General features: G+C 41.7%; 1 protein-coding gene across 3 annotated transcripts in view; it reads left to right on the top strand.

The window, feature by feature from the left end:
* Window positions 1–27091, top strand: part of SDK1 (sidekick cell adhesion molecule 1) — a 739495-nt gene that overhangs the window by 562061 nt on the left and 150343 nt on the right. For all 3 annotated transcript variants that reach the window (XM_029057499.2, XM_029057498.2, XM_029057500.2), the window contains 3 exons: window positions 4084–4182; window positions 9063–9254; window positions 12743–12864. In XM_029057499.2, the coding sequence (XP_028913332.1) occupies window positions 4084–4182; window positions 9063–9254; window positions 12743–12864 (413 nt within the window). The remainder of the gene's footprint in view (window positions 1–4083; window positions 4183–9062; window positions 9255–12742; window positions 12865–27091) is intronic.

Raw genomic sequence — 27091 nt, 5'->3', positions numbered from 1 at the left:
TCTTCCTTACCTCACAAGCCTATACCCTTGTGTTGTCCTCATCTCTCTCATTCCACACTCATATTCGATCTGTCACTAAATCCTGTAGGTTCTACCTTCACAGTATTGTTAAAATCAGTCCTTTCCTCTCTATCCAAACTGCTACCATGCTGATCCAAGCACTTATCCTACCCCACCTTGACTACTGCATCTACCTCCTCACTGACATCTGTTTTTCCCCACTCCAGTACATACTTCACTCTGCTGCACAAATCATTTATCAACAAAAATGTTCAGTTCATGTCTCTCCACTCCTCAAGAACCTCCACTCTTGCCCATCCATCTCCGCATCATTGGATTTAAAGCACTCAGTCAGCTTGTCCCCACACCTCACCTCACTAATCTCCTACTACAGCCCAGCCCGCACACTCCACTCCTCTTGTGCCAGTTTACTTACTGTGCCCCAATCTCATCTAACTCCCCACCGATACCTTTTCTACATCTTCCCCGTAGCCTGGAACTCCCTCCCCCTCCAACTACACCAAACCCCCACTCTCTCCACCTTCAAAGTATTACTAAGGTCGTGTCTCCTCTAAGAGGCCTTCCCCTGTTTTCCCCAGAGCGTTCTCCCTTCTGCATCATCTAGGCACTTCAATTTGTGACCTTCAGACACTTGATATTTGCCTCACCCCCAGACCCACAACACTTAGGTACATGTCTTTAAATTATGTATTATAAATAACTTATTCATTTTATTGTCTGTCTCCCCATCTACACTGTAAGCTCATTATGAGCAGGGAACATGTCTGCTAATTCTGTTGTATTGTACTCTCCCAAATGCTTTATACAGTTGAATATAAACATAGTAAACACTCAGTAAATATTATTGATTGATCTTGGAGCTGACCCCTTGCTCCTTTAAGTTAGTGTTGTTTTTATGCTTCTTAACAGAGAAGACAAAACCTCAGATCTGCAGTCATGCAAAAGGGCTAAATTTAATTTATTGTCAAAACATACAAAAACTGTAATTATAGGAAAGGATATTACATCAGTGCTGGAAAGATTTAGCACAATTCATGCAATTTAAAAAACAATTATTGTGGTATTTGTTAAGTGCCTATTAGATGTCAAGCACTCTTCTAAGCATTGGATAGATACAAGTTAATTAGGTAGGACACAGTCCCTGTTCCACAGATAGGGTCACAATCTAAGTCGGAGGGAGAATGGTATTAAATCTCCATTTTACAGGTGAGGAAACTGAAACAGAGCGGTTAAGTAACTTACCCAACGTCACTCACCAGACATTGGTGAAGTTCCCTGCTACCAAGGAGTTTACAGTATAGTAAGGAAGACAGACATTAAAATTAATGACACATAGGGGAAGCAGCAGAATACCTAAGTGCTATAGGGCTGGAAGTGGGATGAGCACCAAAGTGATCAAGGAGTACCGACCCAAGTGCGTAAGTGAAACAGAGGGGAAGCTGAATAGGGCATCAGTTTGAAAAAGCACTTACTCTAAAATTTGAACATTTAAACATTAAATGTGCAATGTCATCAATCAAGTAAATATTAATCTTATATACTTATTTGCCAGAGACCCTGCAGGTTTTAGGTCATTACTGTCTTTTGCCAGGAGCTAGGCAGTTTTTAAATGTCAAATTTAAATATAACATGGGGTTGGGATAAGCCCACTAGCAGGGCAAGGATCTATCAGTAGGATGCATTAGTCTCTTATTGGTCTTTTCTGCCACACTAGCACCCATGGATAAGTTCTCACTGTCAGTAACCTCATCTTGGAAAATGAAGGGACAGTGCAGAAGGGGAAGGACAGCTTGGACTATAGTAGAGTTGAGAAGCAGAGTGGCTCAGTGGAAAGAGCTCGGGCTTGGGAGTCAGAGGTCATGGGCTCTAATCCTGGCTCCGCCGCTTGTTAGCTGTGTGACCTTGGGTAAGTCACTTGACTTGTCTATGCCTCATCTGTAAAATGGGGATGAAGACTGTGAGCCCTACATGAGACAACCTGATTACCTTCTATCTACTGCAGTGCTTAGAACAGTGCTTGGCACATAGTAAGCACTTAACAAATACCAACATCATTATTATTATTTCAGACTCAGTTGCTGTTCATCCCCTCCTTTATTCAATCATATTTACTGAGCACTTACTATGTGCAGAGCACTCTTCTAATCGCTTGGAAAGTACAGTTCAGATGATCCCAGCCCACAACGGGCTTACAGTCTAGAACACTGTTCCTCTTCTTCCCATTTTTTCTTTTTATATAAATGTTTTTCCTTTTATATAAATATTTTTGATTGTTTCTCATGCCTAAAAGTTGCTAGGTTTTGGGGCTTCTACTTAGGTTAGCAAAGACCAAATGACATCATCGGCCAGGCTATCAGACTGTACTTTTCCCAGGCTATGTTTGTGTATTGATAATTCATAAAAATTCTTTTAAAATCAAGGCAAACAAATTTCTGTGTGAAGGAATACACAATGACAACTTTATCCCTTTCATCTTGTAAACTGAACCTACCTCAAATTTTGCAGCCAGCAAATTGAAAGTCAAATTTGATTTAATAATTGTGCTTTTTGTTAAGCGCTTATGTGCCAGGCACTGTACTAAGTGCTGGAGTGGATACAAGCAAATCAGGTTGGACACAGTCCCTGTCCCACATGGGGCTCAGAACCTTAATCCCCATTTTACAGATGAGGTAACTGAGGCCCAGAGATGGTAAGTGACTTGCCCAGGCCACAAAGCTGACAAGTGGCAGAAGTGACATTAGAATCCAGGTCCTTCTGATTCCTAGGCCCATGTTTTGTCCACCAGACCATACTGCTTCCATTTGACCTCCAGAAAGTAATGGAGGATGGGTCTTTTATGCAGAAGTATGTCAAACAATATATTTTTAGAATTTACTCACTGGGATACACCTTTTAAATGGGATGGAATACTTCCTTTCTAGTTTTCAATTTTTAAGCCCTATATGGAGGAGAGTGATTTTAAGGCTAAATTTGAGTTTAGCTAAAATTACTTTTAAAAGGACTTTGACTAGTGAGTGTTGGAGAATGGTCTCAGAGCCTTCCCAGTGGGATGACAGAGAATGGTCTCAGAGTCCCCCTCCCCACCTGGGATGACAACCCATCTATGTTTCTATAACCAGCTCAGTGGCAAGTTTTCCTTTGCAAAGCTCAAGAGGAATAGAGCTTCTGTCGGAGCGGGGGAAGGAAGAGGAAACGGAATATAAATTTGCCATCCAGTCGTTGCCAACTAGTTTCAGTAGAGCCAGAGGACAGCACATTTGGGCAGGGATCCAGGAAGCAGAAGCACAGAGAATACAGAGTGAGCAAAAAGCTCTTTTCTAGTTCATCGATTGAAGAAAGAACAGCAAGCTGGATCAAAAATCAGTCAGGATGTCATCCTTGAAGATCAAAATGGAGGGAGAATGGCATGAAGTTGACAGTCATTCTATTTTGCACTCCTTTCCACACCGGGGAGCTGAAATTTTTCAAGACTACCCGAGTTATGCCATAAAATACTTTTGAAACTTTCACCCAGTTGTATTATATTTTCAGAGATGGCTTATTTTAAAGTAAAAGCTTTGCTAGGAGACTGCTCAATCATGAGTTGGACTATTCATATTGTGAGTTTGTCTTTGAAGGTAAAAATCAGCTAAACAAGTTCATTCCGCTTTTGCTCTGAAATACCCACAGCTCAATAATAATCCAATTCTCCCAAAGCAGGGGAGAAGGCTGAGAGATATTGTTCTGGAAGAAACACCATCAGCAGTCATTTTGCAGAATCCACCTAGCCTGATGGTTCTAATTAGACTAGTTCAAGGAGTGAAGATGTAGGTAAATCTCCTGCTTCCAGTCTCTTTAGTTCTTTTCACAGTTCTGTTGAAGACTGGATAAAATACTGAATGTGACAAAGCCAGAGAATTTCTTCACACCTTGCTTTCCCTCGCTCCCTGCAGCTTTTACTGAGTTTCCTGCAGGTTTAGCCCTGGCTCAATGTTTTGTGTCCATGGACCTCACCTCGTCACAAGAATCGGATCAGGAGTAGACAGGGCTCTTGGTTAACCCATTTCCCTTTGTGATTGCTAGAGCCTGGAGCTGTGGGACACCTGAGTTTCACTGAGATTCTGGACACATCTCTCAAGGTCAGCTGGCAGGAGCCTGTGGAGAAAAATGGCATCATTACAGGCAAGTATCACCTGTTTCCCTGAGGGGGCAGAAAATGGAAAGGAAGGAGTGTTGCCATAGTGAAGATGATAATAGGGCATTTAGGGAATGTTGTCTACAGGGAATGTAGAATTCCGCTTACTCTTGGGGGTAATTGAAATGTCAACCAGGGGCATCTGGCGGAAAGTAGAGGTTGAATTACCAGAAGCTCAAGACTGTGACCACTCAGAGGAAACAGTGAAAGAAATCAGCTCCTTAATGGGGCATCAGGCTTTCGTGTCCCTTATTTGTGTTCCACTTTCTGAAAGTTTCTTAAAACTCTTTTTCCTTAAGACTCCAAGGCAATGTGTTATTGGGCAGAAAAATCACACCATGCAGTGAACAGTGTTCAGAGAGAAAGAATACAGTTAGTTAAGTCCTCAACCTTTGACCCTACAGCTTGGTTACAGTCTGAGAGAAGGAATTAGAGACTAGATCCTGCCTCTTGTTCTCAGTGTTCTCCTTGGTCAATTTGATACTTTTCAAGGAGTGCCAAGGTCTGATTTGCACACAATGCACCACTTCAGGGTATTTAGTGCGGCCTGACTCAAAGTTGTCTGATCCTTTAAGTGTGACTAAGGGCCATCCTCCTGCCCCCACAGATGTAGACACAAATCCAGAGACTCCAAAAGTCAACTGAGCCAACCCGGTGTGAGAGAGAGCAGCCTCAGGGTCTAGCAGCACTGAGTCTTAATTAGCTTGGACTGACTCTTGGTCTGGAGATCCCTAGAGTGGGTGGCCAGTTCTTAACTACTTCCACTCCATTTGGTTGTGATTTACTTGGGGGATGGGCAGCAGTTTGGGTCCGACTTTTTGACAAACAGTGTGGCCTAATGGAAAGAGCACAGGTCTTGGGGTCAGAGGACCTGGGTTCAAATCTTGCCTCTATGACCTACCTGCTGTATCACTCTGGGCAAATCACTTAACTTCTCTGTACCTCAGGTCCCTTATCTGTAAAATGAGGATTCAGTACATGTTCTCTTTCCTACTTGCAGTGTGAGCCCCATGTGGGACCTGATGATCTTATATCTTCTACAGTACTTAGAGCAGTGCTTGGCCAATAACCACAATTATTGTACCACAATTATAACTTCTCCTGACGGGAGGAGGCAGAACTGTCCTAAATCCTATGGTATTCTGTAGACTTTCAGAGGATGTTTAGGCAGTGATACTCAGGGTTAACTTTTTTAATGGTATTTGTTAAGTACTTACTCTACGCCACACACGTACTAAGCACTAGGTTAGTTACAAGGAAATCAGGTTGGACATGATCAGTATCCCACAGTCTTAATTCCCATTTTACAGATTAAGTAACTGAAGCACAGAGACATTCCCATATTCAAATTATTTTTTGAAGCAATCAAGCCAGAGGAAGTGGATCAGAATGTGGGAACTGCATAAGGTGCTTTAGATAATAATAATAATTGTAGTATTTGTTAAGAGCTTACTGTGTGCCAGGCACGGTACTAAGTGCTGGGGTGGGTACAAGTCCCTGTCCCACATGGGGCTCAGAATCTCAATCCCCATTTCACAGATAAGGTAACTGAGGCCCAGAGAAGTGAAATGATTTGCCCAAGGTCACACAGCTGAGAAGTGGAGGAGCTGGGATTAGAACCCATGACCTTACGACTCCCAGGCCCATCCTATATCTACTACGCCATCAAGTTGATAAACTGGATGTAAAAAAATAATTGGGTCTAGATGGCATCTATCTGAGTTTTAAAGGAACTTGGTGTAGAAGAACCCATGACAGAAGCCTGTGATCTGTCATCACAAATCGCCATTATTTAGAGAACTGATAGATCATCTATGGAGCTCTCATCTGTGAGCTGGGTTTGGAGGTAATCCTGTGAATTTACATCAGAGAGACTCACATGTGCCTAGAAAATGAGTAAAAAGTATAATTAAGTTTAGAATCAGGGAGCTGCTAGAAAAAGACAACTATAAGGTGGAAATAATGCCTCTCTCATCTGGTGGAGTTCTTTGAAGGTGTTAATAAGCATTTGGCTGCAGGAAATTCAGTGGGCATAATACAGTTTGATTTTTTTCAATTTTTGGCAAGGTTCCATAATAAAGGCTTAAAAAACAGCCCAAGTAACCCAACCCAAGGGCATGTTATTTTATGGAGAGAATTCTGGCTTAAATATAGGAAGTAACGGGTGGTAATGAAAGTCCATTCTTCAAAGTGGAAAAGGATAAATAGTGGGGCTTTTGGAGGTTCGATGCTAAATCTGATTTTGTTTACCATTTTCACAATGATCTAGAAAAAAGAATGTCAGTGAGATCTCCGTGTTATCAGATGACAATGCTGTGCTTGTGATAAATTAGTTCATGTGTATGTTTATGTGGGATGCACTTTGAGATGAAAGGGGCAGCATTTTAATGGAGTTGTTATTTTGATAGCCTTTTCAAATTGTGCTCTAGTAATCCCCCTGATAAATCTTGTAATTATAAGGAATAACATTTACTCCTGTTAAATTTTTGGCATCACTGAAAATCCTTCGAACAGCAGTAGAGCATGGCAATGACCCTGCTTAGGTGTACTTCATGCCCAAGTTAGAATATTTTCTAAAGAAATTCAACTCAATATCTAGGGTTTGTGAAAGAACCAACAACTGAAGCCTTGGGAAAAAATCCTTATTTCAAGGGCAAGATTCCTCTGAGATTTCCTAGTAATGGCTTAACTTGCTATTGAGATTGACACTAGAATCATTTGATTCGTTGAATAGTTGATATTTTATACAGTCCCTTTTTAAGAGCTAAATTCCCCGCGGAAACTACTTCTTTATCAGTTTTGGCTGATTTCATTCATTGTGACTTCTTTCATTCTGGGCCATGGAATGAGCGGAAAATAGAAAAAACAGCAAAAAGCAGCTAGCCTCCTTTAGTAAATTGTCCATTGCTCTCATTGTAAATTTCAGTGCCTTGCCCTCTTTCTCTATAAACTCTGATTTATGAGGGCCAGGATGTGGACAGACAGTTTGTGATTGGATGTACTGCTCTCTTGTAGAGAATTTGCTTCAGATCAACAGGAAATTATTGGTGAAACTCCTCTGATCGTTAGTCTTAGTTAGTCAGTAGCTTATAGAGAAGTGGGGAGTGCCAAAGCATAACGAAGATTCTGTGGCACCTTTTCCTCCTCTCGCTCACATTAGAGCCAGTTGAAACATTGGCTGCCCAGACCCATTGGATTCCAATGTACACATTTCAGGAAAAGACTCAGTGAAACAGAAGACCTGTTTCTCACCCACATGTCCCAAAGCTTTCCCCATCTGTGCATTGTTGAATGTAAACTTCTTATTTTATTGAGCATTCCTGGTTTGGAACTTTTCACTTGGTTTTATTTTTGTCTTGCCTGATTGGATTTTCAAATGTGAAAAGGATTTTCTCTCAAAATTTCGGGTAGTTTGTATTATTGGTTTTAATTCAGATGGCATGCATTTGTCCTGTAATCTAGTAGACATTAAACATCCTCTTGCTCCAGGTGGGTCCTGGAGACAAGATGGTCAATTTTCATGTATTTTTAGGAATGAAGGAATTCAGTGTATATAATAATGCCTTTCAAATACAGCCAACAAGAACAGCGGGATCTTTTTGCAATCAGATTAGACTCTGCAGATATGATGTTGAACTTCAAATTATTCTGGGGATTGCTTCAGATAAATTCCTCAAAGCCTAGGTGATTGTTTAAAGCTTATCCATACACATCAAGAAAATTCTAGCCTAGCATGCCTCATATACTCTGGAGGATAAAAAAAAAGTGAAAATCATTCCAAGTGTCTCAATTATCTACAAAGACAAAAGCAAACAGAACACTTGGTGTCATTAGTTGATTGAATGAATTTATTTTTCTTTTTGAGCTGAGACATCACCTTAACAATTGGACCAGAAACAGATTCTTGTCTTTTCCCAGCTTTTCCTGGATGGATAAATAAATAAATGAACAAATAAAGTACCTTGTCAATTACTGTTGTCACAAAAAGAGAGTTGCTTTCCCTTAGAAGAATCAACGATGGATAATTTAAAGTATTTTCTAGCTTTTCAATGTCTCTAAGATTGTGCACAAGGGAAAAAAAAAGGAAATGTTTGTAAAAGTGTTTCCCTTAGAATGTATGTCCTCAAAATCTTTCATCATTATCATTAAGTGTTGTTATAAGCACCCTTCTTTTCATAGAACCTTGTAAGGGTGTTTTTATTTAGAATTTTCATTTGAGCCAGGCTTTTTATTTTATGATCCTTCTGAGCCCCAAACATGGAGGAATCTGGAGACAAATAAAGTGGGACTATGGCTCTCTCAGGAACGGTAAGATTGAATTGAGTACAGGAGAGAATAAATTTCACTAAGGAAATGATGGACAGGAAAAGAATATGCAAAGCCAGAAGCAAAATTAATCAAATCAAGTGAAAGAAACTTTTTAAAAGCAAAGCATTTTACAAATTGGAAAACTGCTATATAAATGCTAAATAATAGCAACCTTTGAAGGAAAAGGAAGATGAAAAGGGTAAAAGATAAATGTTTCACTAGTCTAGTCAAAATAGAAATGCAGAATTTAAGGTAACTTTATAAATAAGGGCAGTACACTTAAAAAATCTACATGTTTGGCCCATTTAAAATGTTTTCAAAAAATGAGTCAAAGAACCAAATCAGAGCAAAGGGTTACTAGACCGTAAAAGCTTACTAGATTATTATCTCATCTCTAGTCTGTAAGCTCATTGTGGGCAGGGTATGTGTCTTCCAACTCTGATACATTGTACTCTCCCAAACTCTTAGTACAGTATTCTGCACACAGTAAGCATTCAATATATACGATTAATTGATCGAAAGGGTTACGATTCTTTTAATGTTTCATTTTATCTTCTAGGTTATCAGATTTCCTGGGAAGTATACAGTAGAAATGATTCACGTCTTACACACTCCTTAAATAGCACAACACATGAATATAAAATTAAAGGACTGTCATCTCTCACCACCTACACCATTGATGTGGCAGCTGTTACCATCAAGGGCATTGGTCTGGTAACCTCATCCACCATTTCATCTGGAGTTCCTCCAGGTTAGTAAATGGAGTGAAAGTTTATTATAATACCCATTCACTGGGACAGGGAACATGTCTACCTACTCGGTTATATTGTATTCTCCCAAGTACTCCTTACACAGTGAGCTCTCAATAAATAAAATTGATTGTGCAGTTTGTAGCATTCCGTGTTCATTAGTATCTCAGTACAGTCCCTTGCAACTTTGCTATGTTTGGTTTTCCCCTACCCTGATTTGATTTTTGATTTTTATAGCAATTTGGATGTGAGCTGTCATGTTCTCCCACACTGTTGGAAGGAAGAGAATAAGGAGGTCGTGGGCTTGGATTCTAGCAGGAGGGATTTAGGTTAGACAAGCAGAAAATCTTCCGTATTTTTCAGGACCATGAAATGCTACAGAGACCCATAAGGAAAACTATAAAATCTCCTTCCAATAGTGATCTTTCAGAACAACAAGAGCTCCTAGTAATTTGTTGGGGCTCATAGTACTTTTCCCAGTCCTGAGAACACTGCTATCTGCTCAGGGTAATTGAGATACTCTTCTGCCTGGAATCAGGGAGGTAAAACTACTCACTTTGAAACGTCCCACTTTCCATATCTCTGTTCCTTTAACTAGCAATACACCGAGCACTGTAGGAATACCCAGTTAAAATGAGCAAATGAGGCACGCTTGTATTAGATAAATGGTTGAATTCCAAAGCATGGAAGGATGTTCAGTTGCATTTGCTACATTTTCAGGGCTGATCATCCATCATTTGAAGAGAAGTCTAAAGTGGCATCGGACAGTCGAATAATCGGATTAGTGGATTTGATGATATCACTCTTTTCCATTTGATGCTTAGCATCTACATCCCTTTCGTTGAGCAAAGAGATGCTTAAAGCACAAACAGATGCAAGAAATGTAAACAAATGTCTTAAAATCTTACTTTTTCCTTTGACTGGGCATTATCAGCCCGAAAATCATTACATTTAGTCAAAGCCAGCTCTTGGAGAGGGTGAACCTTCGTTAATATGTGCTTATATACTTTTGCAAACCTTTTTATGCACTACTATTTCCCCTATTCTCATTCTGTTTTAATGTCTGTCTCCCCATGTAGATGTAAGCACCATGTGGGCATGGATCACATCTGCCAACTCCATTGGTCTCTCCCAAGCACTTAGTACAATGCTCAGCATACAGTAAAAACTCAATAAATGCCACTGACTGATGGATTGATTGGTGAACCCGGGGCCACCGGTTTGAAGGGGATGTCATTTAGGGTCCCTTCACTCCCCGAACATAGGAGATCCCAAGGGCCAAGGCCTGGGATATCTACCTGCTACTTGTTTCCTTACCCCAAGGGTGGCCCAGACTGGGTTCAAAGAGGAAAAGAGAAGACTTAAAGACCATAGTGTCTTGACCCTCCCCAGTAGTTCAGTTTCTTAAATCACCCACTTCCTGGATTGAGCACAGGAAAATCAGATCCTCCGTGATGTGACCCAAGAAGGAGGGGGTGGTTTAAGGACTGGAATTGCAGATAATTCCTTTCTTTATGACCACCCAACCTTTCCATTTTGCAAATATTTTTTTCTGGCTCTAAGAAGGTAGAGTCTAGACTGACAGGGAATGTATCTTGTGCGTCTATCATGTTTTCTCAAGCTAGGTACAGTGCATTGTGCCCAGTGGGTGCACAATAAATACCTTTACTGCTTCTTTCCTTCCGCCTGGGACCACGGATCCAGTTTATCTAGGATCATCAAACTACCATCAGCCCAGCAATTAGAGGTGAAAAGGGCCCTTGAAACCCTTTAATACTCACAGATGTCAATATCGGTTTGATAGACAATGTTATTTTATCATCCCTTTGTGAAGCTTCAGCCTGCAGGAAATTTGGAAATCGTTCCCCTGACTAACACGTAATGCTTCTAAAAGCTTTTTATGCTATTCATTACATTTCCTTTGCCTTAATTTTATCCAATTACCCTTCATTAGATTCCTTTGCATTACACTAATTCTCCTACTTCATTTTTATTAGCACCCTTCAGATTAATTACTGTAAAAAATCTTTTTAAAGTCAGATTGTCACTCCAGGCAGAATGATGTCGGACCAAGTGTGGATTGTTACTATGATGCTTGTATCCTACTAGATCAAGGGTGACCTCAAGTACTAAGAATTTCGATGCCCCAAGCCCAGCCATCCCCTTATTTTGTGAACAGGATTACAAAATGTGGAATCCTTTACCTAGGCTTGAGTCTTGGATACTGATACCTGAGGCCATACTCTTCTTATCTACATCCAGTTGCCAAGGCAAGTAGGTAAAGGCATCAGGTCATAGCTAGATGTATTACGTTCAAGGCTCACGTTGCTCCTGGCCTAAGGCTTGAGCTCATCGGTCAGGATTCTGAGCCAATGAAGTGATAGGAAGGATTGTGCCCTTACTGACTCCTTATGTGACTGGTGATTTAGATTAGTGAGAAGAGTTCCAGGTCTAAATGTCCTCCTCTCTATCCCACCATCCCTCCTCCATTCATTCATTAGGCATATTCTGGAAATGATAATCTTAGCCCAATAGGAGGAAAGCTCCCACCCTCTCTGGGGACAGAGCCTAGCCAAGCTGTTCATAAGGGTGAAGGGGAGTGAGAAATTTGGGGTTTATTGTTTGCCTTGAGGTCCTGCCCGCCTGTTATTCCTGAGACCCAGCCAGAAGGGTAGGGCAATGTATTTTGCTCTGCCCAAGCTTTCCACAGGTAAAAAGGAAGTTAGAATGGGTTAATTTGGTCATTATTTTAATTCAGAGGCTCTTTTAGAACAAATCCTATTTTCCAGTTTTCCCCCAAGCAGAGCTCTCCACAACTCCTATCCTAGCCACATGACTTGTTAATCAGATCTCCAATTTGGCCCTGGCAGTCTTAAGCCTCCAGGGCTCTAAGTATTACCTTGCAGATCTTGTCTTTAGTATTCTCGATTGTGGTTTTCTCCCATTTTTAGTACTAATTAAATCCTGACTTTGATCTTGTCTGGCTTGGGAGTCTGGTCTACTCATTGTCGCTGGTGTCTCAACTTGATCACTAGATAGAGTTCCTAATTCCACAATTCCTCTAATTTTAAATATAGAATAGCTGGGATTGGTCCTGATTTATGATTGGAAAGCAAAACAAGTCCACATTTTGATCCAATGAGTAAACATCCTCACTGAAGTCTAATAAGCACAACTACATGGATGTGTCAATCAATCATATTTATTGAGCGCTCACTGTGTACAGAGCATTGTACTAAGCACTTGGGGAAGTACAATACAATAGATTTGTTTGATACTATTTCTACCCTCAAGGAACCACCACAAAATAATTCTCATGAAGCCATGCTCCTCCTATTGTCCAGATTTCTGCTAGCAAATTTCTCAGGGATGAAGAGGCAGGGTGACAATATTTCCCACTATATAAACACATTGATACTGATGGCATATTTTCCCCTACATTCCAACTTGATTTAAGTTTCCACCTCTTCCATAATTTTTTCACCTTTAGAACTTCCTGGCGCCCCATCAAATCTGGTGATTTCCAATATCAGCCCTCGCTCGGCCACCCTTCAGTTCCGGCCCGGTTATGATGGGAAAACCTCTACGTCCAAGTGGATAGTTGAAGGCCAGGTATGTGTTTTATTTGAAACTGTGAGGTAAGGTTCCTAGTGCACGTTTTTGTCTTTCTTGACACTGCAGCAGAGGGATAATCGAGCGACATCTTAACAGGAGATAGGACTTGGGGTTAGTTTGAGATGAAGAGAAAATTGAAGTATTTGGGAGCCTGGAGGAGGTTTAGGGGAAGGGCACAGAGTGGAGGAAAAGGAATGTAGGCTGCTGGGACAACTGGGTGGATGAGAGGCAGGGACTGGCCTTCAGAATGGAGTCCAAGTTAGCTATCAAGAGTTTCAATACAGCACTACCAATGAGGAATTTATACCGGATCCATCATCTTGATTTAAAGGACACAGCATACGTGGCATATTTAGTCAAAATTGTGGGTGGTTTTGTGATAAATGAATGCCAGTGCATAGTTCAATGTGGTGATTTCTACTGTAAACCTTTCTTATAGTTGTCATTGTTAGAGACTGTAACAGAAAATAAAGTCCTCACTGACAGGGTTGGAAGTCTGTCAGTGGGCAGGGATTGTCTCTATCTGTTCCCGAATTGTACATTCCAAGCGCTTAGTACAGTGCTCTGCACATAGTAAGCGCTCAATAATACTATTGAATGAATGAATAATGCCCAGTTGAACTTCTTTCATATGTAAATAGAACCTTGGTTTTAAATTCCATTAAGTTGGAATTGCAGTCTTCCACCCAGATTTTGGGGATGAAGCCAGGGTCAGATTAATGTAGGGGCTCAAAGGTTTATGGAGGCCTCAGCCAACCCCCAAAATCACATCCCCTCTTGACCTAACCAGCATAGCTGCTGCTTGAGACATTATGAAGATGGAGTTCTTCTCAAAACAGCCTCAGCAAAGTAGCCCATGCCAGCATATACCTCTGACTCTTAATGGAGACTCCACCCTTTAAATTTCAGGGAGTGGAGTTCTCATGTCCCCAGGAGCTCCTTTAAAATCCCAAGTACTTCAGCCTCCCTCCCGTAGTTTCAAATAGGTGCTAATCATCACTACCCCTGCCCTTAACTCTTCATGTCTGGGAGAGCTCTTCCTGGTCATTTGGTTGCTGAGAGATTATTAAACTGATAGGAGTATGATATGAGTAGGAGAAAAGTGTGTTGTGATTTTCAAACAGTGTAGCAGTAATAGTATTAAGCGTTTACTGTGTGCCCTTAGTAAATCCCTGGAGATAATACACAGGTAGGAATTAGATAGGATCCCTGCCCCTCAGGGGACTCACAGTCTCAGACCTGTCACTTGGGAGTCAGAGGTCATGAGTTCGAATCCAGGCTCTGCCACTCGCCAGCTGTGTGACTGTGGGCAAGTCACTTAACTTCTCTGTGCCTCAGTTACCTCATCTGTAAAATGGGGATTAAGACTGTGAGCCTCATGCGGGACAACCTGATTACCCTGTATATCCCAGCGCTTAGAACAGTGCTCTGCACATAGTAAGCACTTAATAAATACCAACATTATTATTACTTGTGTGCAGGGGTGTGTGTGTGTGCTTACTCATCAGGTATTGCTGCTGAGGTATGACTGGTGAAATATTACCCTACCTCCCCCACACCCAGCCCTTTAGCAGCCTCTTTTACTTTCAGAAGAGCAAGCCACAGGCCAAAGCTAGGAGAGGAAAGGGGGAGGAGAGACGTGTCAGGAAATGCCATTTGGTCGTGGCAGGGTCCCACCTGTATCCTGTTCCCTCCTTCCCTCCTCTAACTCTCCCCTTTAACCCCATCCAAATAAATGAGCTCTTTGTCTCAGCTGTTGAGGCCACTTACAGTTCCCCTTCAGTAAACTACCTGTGGGCAGGGAACATGTCTACGGAATCTACTGCACTGCACACACCCCCCAAGCGCTTAGTTTGGTCCTCTGCACACACTAAATGCTCAGTAAATACGATCGATCGATTGATTGATCGATCTTTGCTACCCCTTTGACTGGTGGTGTTGTAAGGTCATCAAGAACGTCTAATCTCCCCACTCAATCCCTGTCCTCCCTTTGTCTTTCCCATCACTGTAGACAATACCACTATTCTCCCCATCTCACAAGCCTGTAACCTTGGCATTACTGTTGATTCATCTCTTGCATTCAACCCACACCTTCATTCTGTCATGGAATTGTCAGTTCTACCTTCACAACATCTCTAGACTCTATCCTTTCATCCCCATCCAAACTACTACCACACTCATCCAACCACTTATTATTTCTCACCTTGACTACGGCATCAGCGGGGCTCAGTGCAAAGAGCACGGACTTGGGAATCAGAGGTCAGGGGTTCGAATCCCAGCTCTGCCACTTGTCGGCTGTGTGACTGTGGGCCAGTCACTTCACTTCTCTGTGTCTCAGTTACCTCATCTGTAAAATGGGGATTAAGACTGTGAGCCTCACGTGGGACAACCTGATTACCCCGTATCTACCCCAGCGCTTAGAACAGTGCTCTGCACATAGTAAGCGCTTAACAAATACCAATATTATTGTTATTACTACCACACTCATCCAACCACTCATCATTTCTCACCTTGATTACTGCATCATTGTGGCTCAGTGGAGAGAGCACGGGCTTGGGAGTCAGATATCATGGGTTTGAATCCCGGCTCTGTCACTTGTCAGCTGTGTGACAGTGGGCAAGTCACTTCACTTCTCTGTGCCTCAGTTACCTCATCTGTAAAATGGGGATGAAGACTGTGAGCCTCACGTGGGACAACCTGATTACTCTGTAGCTATCCCAGCGCTTAGAACAGTGCTCTGCACATAGTAAGCGCTTAATACCAACATTATTGTTATTATCAGCCTCCTCATTGCATCCTGATTCTCTCCTGTCTAGTTCCTACTTCACTCTGCTGCCCTGATCATTTTTCTGAAAAAACATTCAGTTCCCATCTCCCTGCTTCTCAAAAACCTTCCATGGTTGCCCATCCACCTCTGCATCAAATAGAAATGCTTTACCATTGTCTTTGAGGCATTCATTCAGTTCCTATCTAAACCTCACTGATCTTCTACTACCCAACCTGCACACTCTTCTTCTCTAACACCGACCTTCTATCTGTACCTCAATGTCATCTACACTGACCTCTTGCCCACGGTCTTCCTCTGTCCTGGAACTCCCTCCCCTTCATATTTGATAATAATAATAATAATAATGTTGGTATTTGTTAAGCGCTTACTATGTGCAGAGCACTGTTCTAAGCGCTGGGGTAGACACAGGGGAATCGGGTTGGCCCACGTGAGGCTCACAGTCTTAATCCCCATTTTACAGATGAGGTAACTGAGGCACAGAGAAGTTAAGTGACTTGCCCACAGTCACACAGCTAAGTGGCAGAGCTGGGATTCGAACTCATGACCTCTGACTCCAAAGCCCGTGCTCAGTCCACCACTCTCCCCACCTTTAAAATCTTCCCAAAGGCCTCCCCATTCTAACCCCTATCCACCCTCCCCTCTGCACTGATTATGAACTTGGCTTTGTTCTTGCTAAGTATTTTGATACTCACTTCAGTCCCACAGTACTTACGTAAATATTCTTTACTATTCCCCCTGTTTCTGGTGTATTTTAATGTCTGTCTTCCCCTGTAGGCTGTAAGCTCCATGTGGGCAAACATCATGTTTACCAACTGTATTGCATTGTATTTCCCAAGAGCTTAGTACAGAGCTCTGCACCCAATAAGTGCTCAACAAATACCCTGAATAGGTGATAAGAAGCACTGGTGACATGCTCTCCAATTCTCTTCATTTACTTCTTCTTCCCCTATTTCTACTGCTACCCTAGACACCATCTCTGCCCTCAAGGCTGTTAATTACTCTGTATGCCTTGGTTACAGTGATCGTGGCTGTGACAACTTGACCCAGAATAGGCCAGTCTACTGAAAGTTTTCCCAGTCATGTAAATGCCACCAGAACTCAAGTGAAAGGAATAGACTCCATATGATATGTAATTTCTCCCCAAGAAGGGACAAAAAATCATGATAGCCATGAAAACATCCTTTCTACTAGCTACTTATTCGTTTGTATTAATGTCTGTCTCCTCCTCTAGACTGTAAGCTCATTTTGGGCAGGAAATGGGTTTGTTTATTGTATTGTACTGTCCTAAGCACTTGGTGCAGTGTTTTGCACCCAGTAAGTGCTCAATAAATACGATTGAATGAATGGATTAATTCTTATCCCAGCATGCCAGGGTGTCCTATGTATGGCAAGCTGAAGGGTTCTTAACTCCAGTAGGGAAAAAGGAAACCTTTCTGCAGCGAGTCTTAGCAGGAAGCTCTGGGCCAAGAGGGAGGTTATGTTGGCTAAACTGTCCCATAGGCTTCCAATCCCTAGTAATAGTCATTATCTGTCACACTCAGCTGCAGCTGGGTGTTTTGAGAGTATTAAACACTGGTGGTCTTTGGGACTTGTTAATTTATAATCTGCTACCTTATGAAACACGCCTCACAAATACAAGCAGCATGAATGTGAATAATGATAATAATAATTGTGGTATTTGTTAAATTCTTACTATGTGTCGAGCACTGGTACTAAGCTCTGAGGAGGTGTCAGGATGATCAGGTCCCACATGGGACCTCACAGTCGAAGTAGATGAAAGAATGGGTATTGAATCCCCATTTTGCAGATGAGGCACCAAGAAGTGAAGTGACATGCCCAAGGACACACAGCATAAAAGTGGTGCAGCCTGGATTAGAACCCAGGTCCTCTGACTTCCAGTCCCGGGCTCTTTCCACTGGGCCATGCTGCCTCTCCTAGACCACGCCGCTTCTGAATCTGCCTGAAAGATGTACAACCAATGTCCATTCTAATCTTGTTTTCATTTTTCTGTCCCAGGTCCTCATCATCTTGACTTCATTTTTTCCTTACTACATCTCACCCTAAGAAAAGTTCTCATTTTGCAGCGAGCATTTTGTAAAACCTGCATCAGCTTAGATTTTTACTAAGATTTATCTTACTTAGATTTCATTACATAGATTTCGATGGCTTTAGTGAATTATAGAATGAAAGATCCAAATCAACAAAGAAGCTCATTGAAAGCTCCAATGATAAACTCATATTCTATCATGCAAACATGGTGAGTTTAAATATAGGGATTTTTAATCTAAGAAGTGCTTTGTAAATTAGTGACTTGCGGCATATTGTGAGCCAACATCTTCCCACTCATATTTTTAAGGCAAAAGCATTCAATTTTAATGCTATGAATTTTTTCATTTGTCTTACTACAGCTTGCATAGTATTGCAGCATCTAGCAAATAAGATGACATTTACACTTTTGAATTTTACAGATTTTTCCATTATAAAGATTTTCATGGTAAAATGTTTTATACAAAGAAACCTGTGCTTTAATTCCAGTCGCCCCCCAAAAAAAAAATTCAAAATTTTGCATATTAGTTGCCATCTCTTAAACTATTTGACAGAGGTTTTTGAAGTGAATGAAACAAACCTGGATCCTCCTGCAGTATTCTCTGTAATTAATAAGTGAAATGTATTATTGTAAATAGTCACTGAGGAATGTACACCAAATATTTACATAAACTGGCAGTTCTCAGTCCCTGAGTATAGCCATTGTGGATCCTTCTTACTTTATTCTTATTTTAATCAATCCGTCGTACTTAAGCACTTATTCTGTGCAGAGCACCTTGCTTAGCTCTTAGGAGAGTACAAAAGGCTAGTAGACACAATCCCCTGCCCTCATTGATCTTATAAGCTAGTGGAGAAGCAGACAATAAAATAAATTACAGGTAGGGAGAGCAACAGAGTATAATTGTGGTATTTGGGGTTTTTTTGGTTTTTTTAAATGGTATTTGTTAAGCGCTTACTACCAACTCTGTTGCATTGTACTCTCTCATGAGCTTAGTACAGTAATTGCTCAATAATAATAATAATAATGGTATTTGTAAAGTGCTTACTATGTGCCATGCACTGTTCTAAGCACTGGGGTAGATACAAGGTAATCAGGTTGTCCCACTTGGGGCTCACAATCTTAATCCCCATTTTACAGATGAGGTAACTGAGGCACAGAGAAGTTAAGTGACTTGCCCAGGGTCACACAGCAGACAAGTGGCAGAGCCAGGATTAGAACCCGCAACCTCTGACTCCCAAGTCCGGGTTCTTTCCACTAAGCCAAGCTATGCCAGGTACTGTACTAAGCCCTGGGGGAGAATACAAGCGAATCATATTGAACTCAGTCCCTTTCCCACATAGGGCTCACAGTCTCAATCCCCATTTTACAGATGAGGGAACTGTGGCACAGAGAAATGAAGTGACTTGCTCAAGGTCACACAGCAGACAAATGGAGGGGGCTGGGATTAGAACCCACGACCTTCTGACTTCCAGGACCATGCTCTATCCACTAGGCCACGATATGCACAGCCCCAGAGCATTTAGGTACATATTCTTACACTCTGCTGCTCCCCCTATCTATAATTATGTTAATGTCTGTCACTAGACTGTAAACTCTTTGAAGGCAGGGATCTTCCAACTCTCTCATACAGTTCTGCACACAGTAGGCATTCAGTAAAAAACCAGTGACTGTGCCTAAGTGCTGCAGGAATGAGGGTGAGTTGAGAGTCGACACAGAGATAGTAAATGTGAGAGCAGACGAGACTCCCAAGGGAATAGGATGAAAAATAAAGGGGGACCCAGAACCAAGCCTTGTGGGACTCCCACAGCTGGGAGTGAAAGGCAGTGGATTATCAGCAAAAGAGACTGAGAGTTAGGAAGAGAATCAGGAAAAGGGCGGTGTCGAAAAAACCAAGTGTAAGTAGTGTTTCCCGGAGAAGGAGGTATTCTGTAGTAACAAAGGCTTTCTTAGAGGTCAAGGAGAATTGGGACAGAGTAGAAGATTTTAAATGTTTGTGAGCAGATCCCTTTGGCTGGCCCAGTTTGAAACAAGTTAAAAAAAATAGTATCCCTTATTTTCTCAAACCAGCAACACTAACAAAACCAACAGTTCTGTCACAAAGGCTATAAGATTTCCTTATGTAATTTCATAACCACAGAGGGATTATCTGAAGGCTCTTTCTGTTAATCTGTTCCACTCGGTTGAGGGAATCTCTTCTGTCCAACATTGAGAGAAAGACTGTTCCAAGTGACCCATGACACGGTGATTGATATTTTTAAATGCATTCATATTGAGGTGTTTGAAATCTGGATCGATATCAGACGTGATGGAAGGCCCCACAACCAAAATTTTCTCTGAACAACTACAGTGAGTTTTAGGAAAATTCAGTCAGTCAATCTCTGGTATTTACTGGGTGTCTACTGAGAACAAAGCCATGTGCTACGTGATTAGAAAGCATACAGAAACAAAACACACCTTCCCTGACCGCAAGGTGGTTACTATGTGATGAACAAGAACCTTATTTTCAGATATTAGGAAAGTAGGAAAATTGCTTATTTAAGCACTTATTCTGTCCTTCCTGGACTACTGCATCTGCCTCCTTGCTTGACCCCCACCTTGCCTCCTGTCTCTTCCCACTCCAGTGGGAACTGTATGAGAGAGTTGGAAGATATGATCCCTGCCTTCAAAGAGTTTACAGTCTAGTGACAAACATTAACATAATTATAGATAGGGGAAGCAGCAGAGTGTAAGAATATGTACCTAAATGCTCTGGGGCTGTGCATATCGTGGCCTAGTGGATAGAGCACGGTCCTGGGAGTCAGAAGATTGTGGGTTCTAATCCCAGCCCCCTCCATTTGTCTGCTGTGTGACCTTCATTTCTCTAAAAAAAACCCAAAAAACTATTCAGTCCATGCATCTCCAATCCTCAAGAACTTCCAGTGGTTACTTATTCATCTCCACATCAAACAGAAACTCCTTACCATCAGCTTTAAAGAACTCAGTCAACTTTGCCTACCTTGCTTTCCTACTACAACCCAGCCTACTCACTGTACCTCAGATTCATCTATCTCACACACAACCCCTAGCCCATTTCCTCCCTCTGGCCTGCAACTCCTCCCCCTTCTTATTCAACAGATTATCCCTCTCCCCACCTTCAAAGCCTTATTAAAATCATATCTTCTTCAAGAAATTTTCCCCAAGTCCTCACATCCCCTACTTCCTCTCCCTTCTGTTTCACCTATACACATGGATTTTTGCCCTTTAGGCACTTGGTATTCACCCCATCCTCAGCTCCACAGCACTTCCATACATATCCATAATTTATTTTAATGCCTGTATCCCCCTTTATATTATGTTCCTTGTGGGCTGGGAACATGTCTAACAACTCGGTTGTATTGTACTCTCCCAAGAGCTTAATACAAGGCTTTGCACACAGTAAGTACTCAATATATCTCATTGATTGATTACTGGATCATGAAGGATTTTGCCTGATGAATGTGTGATAGCACAAAATCATCAATACGTCGTGGAATGGATTCATAATACCTCATCTGTACAGACCCTCAAGTATTCCTGTGAATTTATTAGGCCCAGAGTGCAGCTCAGCATTGGCTGTGCTAGGTGGTTTCTCCTGGCTTTGCTCTGAGCTCAGGAGGGAACTTTTCTCAGGTTTTCCTCCAGGATCAGAAATTCCTTCCCTTCTCTCCCCTGCTAGTTGGTCCCTTTGTGCTTCTTTCAAAATTTTCTACCTGCCCTCTTCCACCAGGAGGTAGCATAGCCTAGTGGAAAGAATGAGGGACCATTGGTCAGAAGATCTGGGTTCTAATCTCAGCTGGGATTTGGGGCAAGTCATTTAAACTCATTGAGTCTCAGTTTTGTCATCTGTCAAATGGGGTTAAGGCACCTGCTTTCCATTTCCCTTGGACTGTGTGCCCCTTGTGGGATGGGGACAGGATTATCTTGTTGTGAACACTTGAATATACCCCATTGCTTAGCACAGTGCTTGGCCCAGAATAGGCTATGTACAAGTGTAGTGATCATTATATGATCAACCAGCATAATCTTTTTTAAACGTTTTGCAGTGGCATGTGAATTTTCAAGGGCATTTTTTCTTTCTGATGTATCGAGGACCTTGTAAGCCTGAAGGCCTAAACCCGGACACAGTCTGGAGGAATCTCTATATTGTGGGTTCATTCAAGTAAAACAGTGACATCCCCTAGGTGAGAGTCAGATTATGCAGGAATTCTCAGCTTTTCTCTAGCTTCCAATATTAGACTAACTTAAGTAATGTTTAGGAAGGATTGCCCCTTGGAAGTGCCACCCTCACCCTCTTGATTTCGTTTTGCATAATAATATATAGACCAGCATAAATTAAATACACAACCACGTAGAGGTTCATTCTTAAAGAGTTGGCTATCATTGATGCAGTATCAACCTAGAAAGACATAACAAGTGGTATTCAGCAGGGATCAGTACTGGGCCCAGTGCTATTTAATATTTTCATCAGCGATCAGGATGATGGAATGGAGAACAAGCTCATTAAGTTTGCAGATGAAGTTGAGCTGGGCGGGGGACCGGCATTTTAGAGGATAGGATTAAAATTCTAAATTATCTTAATAAACTGAAGTGGCCAGAAACAAACTGAATGCATTTTTAGTGAGGTTCAAAACAGGGTAGTTCTGTAAAGCTGGTAAAACACACTGCACAAATGCAAAATGGTGAAGCAAATGACTTGCATAAATATAATAATGGGAAAGCATTCAGGGGTTATAATGGATGATAAAGCCGACATGAGTCAGCAGGTAGTACTGTTAATTTCAAAGAAAAGATGCATGGCAGAAAGATAGGCTGTAGGTTTGGATGATGAGACTTCAGTCATATTACTCACTTGTCAGACCCTTGCTTGTGACCTAAGCTCCACAGTTCAAAAATGATGATGATGATGATGATAAAATAAGTGTGATATATTATGCACTTACTCTGTGCCAAGAATTGTACTAAGCACTAGGTTAGATACAATAAAGCAGAGAGGACAAAGTCCCTGTCCCATTTGGGGCTTACACTCTAAGGGGAAGGGAAAGTAGGTATTTAACCACATTTTACAGATGAGGCAACAGAGGCATAGAGAAGTTATGTAACTTGCTCAATGTCACCCAGCAAGCGGAGCTGGGATTAGAACCCAGGTATCCCAACTCCCAAGCCAGTGCTCTTTCCACTGCAAGCTACTACTCCTAGTATGGAAAATTTATATTCAGGTTTAGAGAGATGAGTAAAAGTTTGGTGAAAAGGTCAAGACCTCTGCACACAGAATGTGTTCAATAAGGACCATTATTGATTAATTGGGTACAGTACATTCAAGATCCGCCCTTTCCTCTCCACCCAAACGGCTACCTTACTGCTACGGGCTCTCATTATATCCCAGATAGACTACTGTGTCAGCCTTCTCTCTGATCTCCCTTCCTCTTCTCTCGCCCCGCTCCAGTCTATTCTTCACTCCGCTGCCCGGCTCATCTTCCTGCAGAAACGATCTGGGCATGTCACTCCCCTTCTTAAACAACTCCAGTGGTTGCCTATCAACCTCCGCTCCAAACAAAAACTCCTCACTCTAGGCTTCAAAGCTCTACATCACCTTGCCCCTTCCTACCTCTCCTCCCTTCTCTCTTTCTACCGCCCACCCCGCACGCTCCGCTCCTCTGCCGCCCACCTCCTCACCGTCCCTCGGTCTCACCTATCCCGCCGTCGCCCCCTTGGCCACGTCCTCCCGCGGTCCTGGAACGCCCTCCCTCCTCACCTCTGCCAAACTGATTCTCTTCCCCTCTTCAAAACCCTACTTAAAACTCACCTCCTCCAAGAGGCCTTCCCAGACTGAGCTCCTCTTCTCCCTCTACTCCCTCTACCACCCCCCGTCACCTCTCCGCAGCTTAACCCTCTTTTCCCCCCATTTCCCTCTGCTCCTCCTCCTCTCCCTTCCCATCACCTCAGCACTGTACTCATCTGCTCAACTGTATATATTTTCATTACCCTATTTATTTTGTTAATGAAATGTACATCGCCTTGATTCTATTTAGTTGCCATTGTTTTTACGAGATGTTCTTCCCCTTGACTCTATTTATTGCCATTGTTCTTGTCTGTCCGTCTCCCCCGAGGAGACTGTAAGCCCGTCAAATGGCAGGACTGTCTCTATCTGTTGCCGACTTGTTCATTCCAAGCGCTTAATACAGTGCTCTGCACATAGTAAGTGCTCAATAAATACTATTGAATGAATGAAAGTGCACAAGAAGAGGTTTTTTCTTTAATGCAGGACCCATTTATGGCCAAAGCTACCATAGCATAGTGCTGATGCTCTGCCATGGCTCCATTTATTTGATGACTGCAACCCACAGGTGGAAAAACAAAGATCTTTTTCATTCTCCTTCCAGCTCTCTCCACCAAGCGTTTTCTAACCATGCTTAAATATCCCAGCATCTGGATTTGGATCAACTAATTGGGTCACTCCATTTCTTCATTATAGACAAATGCTAGGCACCAAAGATAAGTGTCTGTCAGTATTTCCTTTGTAATAATCCCCTGCTTTATAGCTGAATGTCTTTTTTGTAATATAAAGGAAAAGTGGACATTATTTTTTTGAATAGTCTATCATGTAAAGGATGGAGAGCTGTCATCAGTTCTAATGGCTCCTTCAATAATAATAGTAATACGGTCAGCTGTGGAAATTCATAGAGACGGCCCTTATCTTTTGTTCTACTATAATGTCCCTGCCTGGGTGTTTAGGTGCTATGGTGATAGATGTGAATAAGATACCTACTTAGATATTTCTAAATGTTTATTGTTTTCTTGATTGTCCATAATAACACCTTTACAATGATTTCTTTCTTTCGTTTCTGGCCCTGGACTGTAGAGAAAATCTGTAGAAGTTTAATGGTTTAAAGTGGCTTTATTGTCCATTACAGAATCATCCTCTTGATGCTAGTGTGTGATTTTTAGAAAAATACTACATCAAAATAAAATACCCCTATAAAATTGCAAACTCAAAAATAAGTTAAAAGAATTGTTCACAAAAGGGATTTTTTTATGGCAGTATGATCTAGGGGAAAGAGATTGGGTCTTGGATTCAGGAGCCCTGAATTCTAGTTCTGGCTCTACCGCTAACTTGCTATGTGACCTTGGGTAAGCCATTTAACTTATCTGGGCTCAGTTTCCTCATCTGTGAAATGGGGATAATTTCACTTTCTCCCTACTGAAAGAGGGCTATTGTGATGATAAAATGAGGTTCTTGACATGAAAGCACTTTGAACAGTAAAAGGGCTATACAAAAAAAAGGTATTAGAAAAATGCAGACACACACTATATCTAATCCATAAGCATGCATATTTCATTCATCAAAGAAAATCATTTTTGTACCTTTAAATGTCCCTCTGTTCATTATATTTTCAAGTATGCTTCTGTGCTGTGGCTATGTTTCATCCTAATAGCCTTATTGAATTTTGAGGTTTTCTGGGGTAATTTTGAGAAGCTGACTTTGCCAATCTTTGAGCCTTATATTTATCTAATTGAGAATTTAGGGCATTCTAGATATATTTGCATCTCTTTGAGTGTCTTATAAGAGAGAAAAAGGACATAATGTAGCCCAAGACCCATATGGGAATTAAGATCGCAGGATTTTAGATAAACTAATGTTCCTGCTTCTCCTCACTCTCATGCCGAAACATGTAATAGAGCCAGTGCTAGAAATTTCTGGCCCTTGCCATTAGCAAGAAGACCTCGGAGGTAGATACTGATTGAGAAATGGAAGAGGAGAATTTGTCAAGAATGTCCATCGCCAATTCAGATTTGCTGCCATCACCATCTTGGCTATAGATACTAAATTCCCTAATCCTAGGAATATATAATTTAAGATGATTCCTTCATCGTATAACAAGGAACAGAGAAACCAGTATTATCGGCAAGATGGTTCTTCCAGCAACAGTGAGCCAGAACAATCAATCATATTTATTAAATACTGTGTGGAGAACACTGTACTAAGCAGTTGGAAAAGTACAATATAGCAGAGTTGGTAGACACATTCCCTGCCCACAGTGAGCTTACAGACCAGAGGGGTAGGCAGACATTAATATAAATAAATAAATAAATAAATAAATAAATAAATAAATAATAAAGTGATATAAATTATGGATATGTACATAAGTGCTGTGGGGCTGAAGGCTGAATAAAGGGTACAAATTCAAGTGCAAAGGCGATGCAGAAGGGAATGGGAGAAGAGGAATTGAGGGCTTTATCAGAGAAAGCCTCTTGGAGGAGATGTGCTTTTCTAAGTCTTTGAAGGTGGGGAGAGTGATCATCTGTAGGATGTGAGGAGGGAGAGCATTCCAAGCCAGAGGCAGAACGAGGGTTAGAGGTTGTCAGTAAGATAGAAGAGATCGAGGTACAGTGAGTAGGTTGGCATTAGAGATGCAAAGGATGCATGCTGGATTGTACTAGGAAGTCGGTGAGGTAAGGTAGAAGCAGGCAAAGTGATTGAGTGCTTTAAAGCCTATGGTAAGGAATTTCAGTTGAATGTGGAGGTGGATAATAATAATAATTATGGTATTTGCTAAGCACTTACTATGTGCCAGGCACTGTACTGAGTGCTGGGGTGGACCCAAGCAAATCGAGTTGGACACAGGTCCTTGTCCCATGTGGGGTTCACAGTCTCAATCCCCATTTTACAGATGAGGTAACTAAGGCCCAGAGAAGTGAAGTGACTTACCCAAGGTCACACAGCAGACAAGTGGCAGACCGGGATTAGAACCCATGACCTTCTGACTCCCAGGCCCGTGCTCTGTCCACTGTGCCGCACTGCTTCTTCTGGATGGACAACTACTGGAAGTTCTTGAGGCGTGGGGAAACATGGACTGAATGGTTTTATAGAAAAATCATCCAGGCTGCGGAGTGAAGTATGGACTGGAGATGAGAGAGACAGGAGGCAGGAAAGTCAACAAGGAAACTGATACGGTAACCAAGGTGGGATATGATAAGTGCTTGGCTTAACATCGTAGCAGTTGGGATGGAAATGAAAGATCAGATTTTAGCAGTTTTGTGAAGGTTGAACCAACACGATTTGGTGACAGATTGAATATCTGGGTTGAATGAAAGAAATGCCGAGGATAACATCACGGTTACAGGCTGTGAGATAGCGAGGATATGCTACTTTCCAAAGTGCTCAGGAAAGAACAGGGAGGACAGGTCTTGGGTGGTAAGATGAGGAGCTCTGTTTTGGACATGTTAAATTTAAGGTGTTGTGGCACAACTAGTTAGAAATGTTTGAAGGCAGGAGGAAATGTGAAACTGCAGAGAAGGAGAGCAATCAATCAATCAGTCCTTCAATGATATTAATTGAGTGTTTACTATGTGCAGAGCACTGAACTAAGAAC

Source organism: Ornithorhynchus anatinus, chromosome 2, assembly GCF_004115215.2.
Source record: "Ornithorhynchus anatinus isolate Pmale09 chromosome 2, mOrnAna1.pri.v4, whole genome shotgun sequence".
Lineage (NCBI taxonomy): Eukaryota > Metazoa > Chordata > Mammalia > Monotremata > Ornithorhynchidae > Ornithorhynchus > Ornithorhynchus anatinus.
Note: the sequence above shows the minus strand (reverse complement) of the source record. Positions and strands in the feature narration are given on the sequence as shown.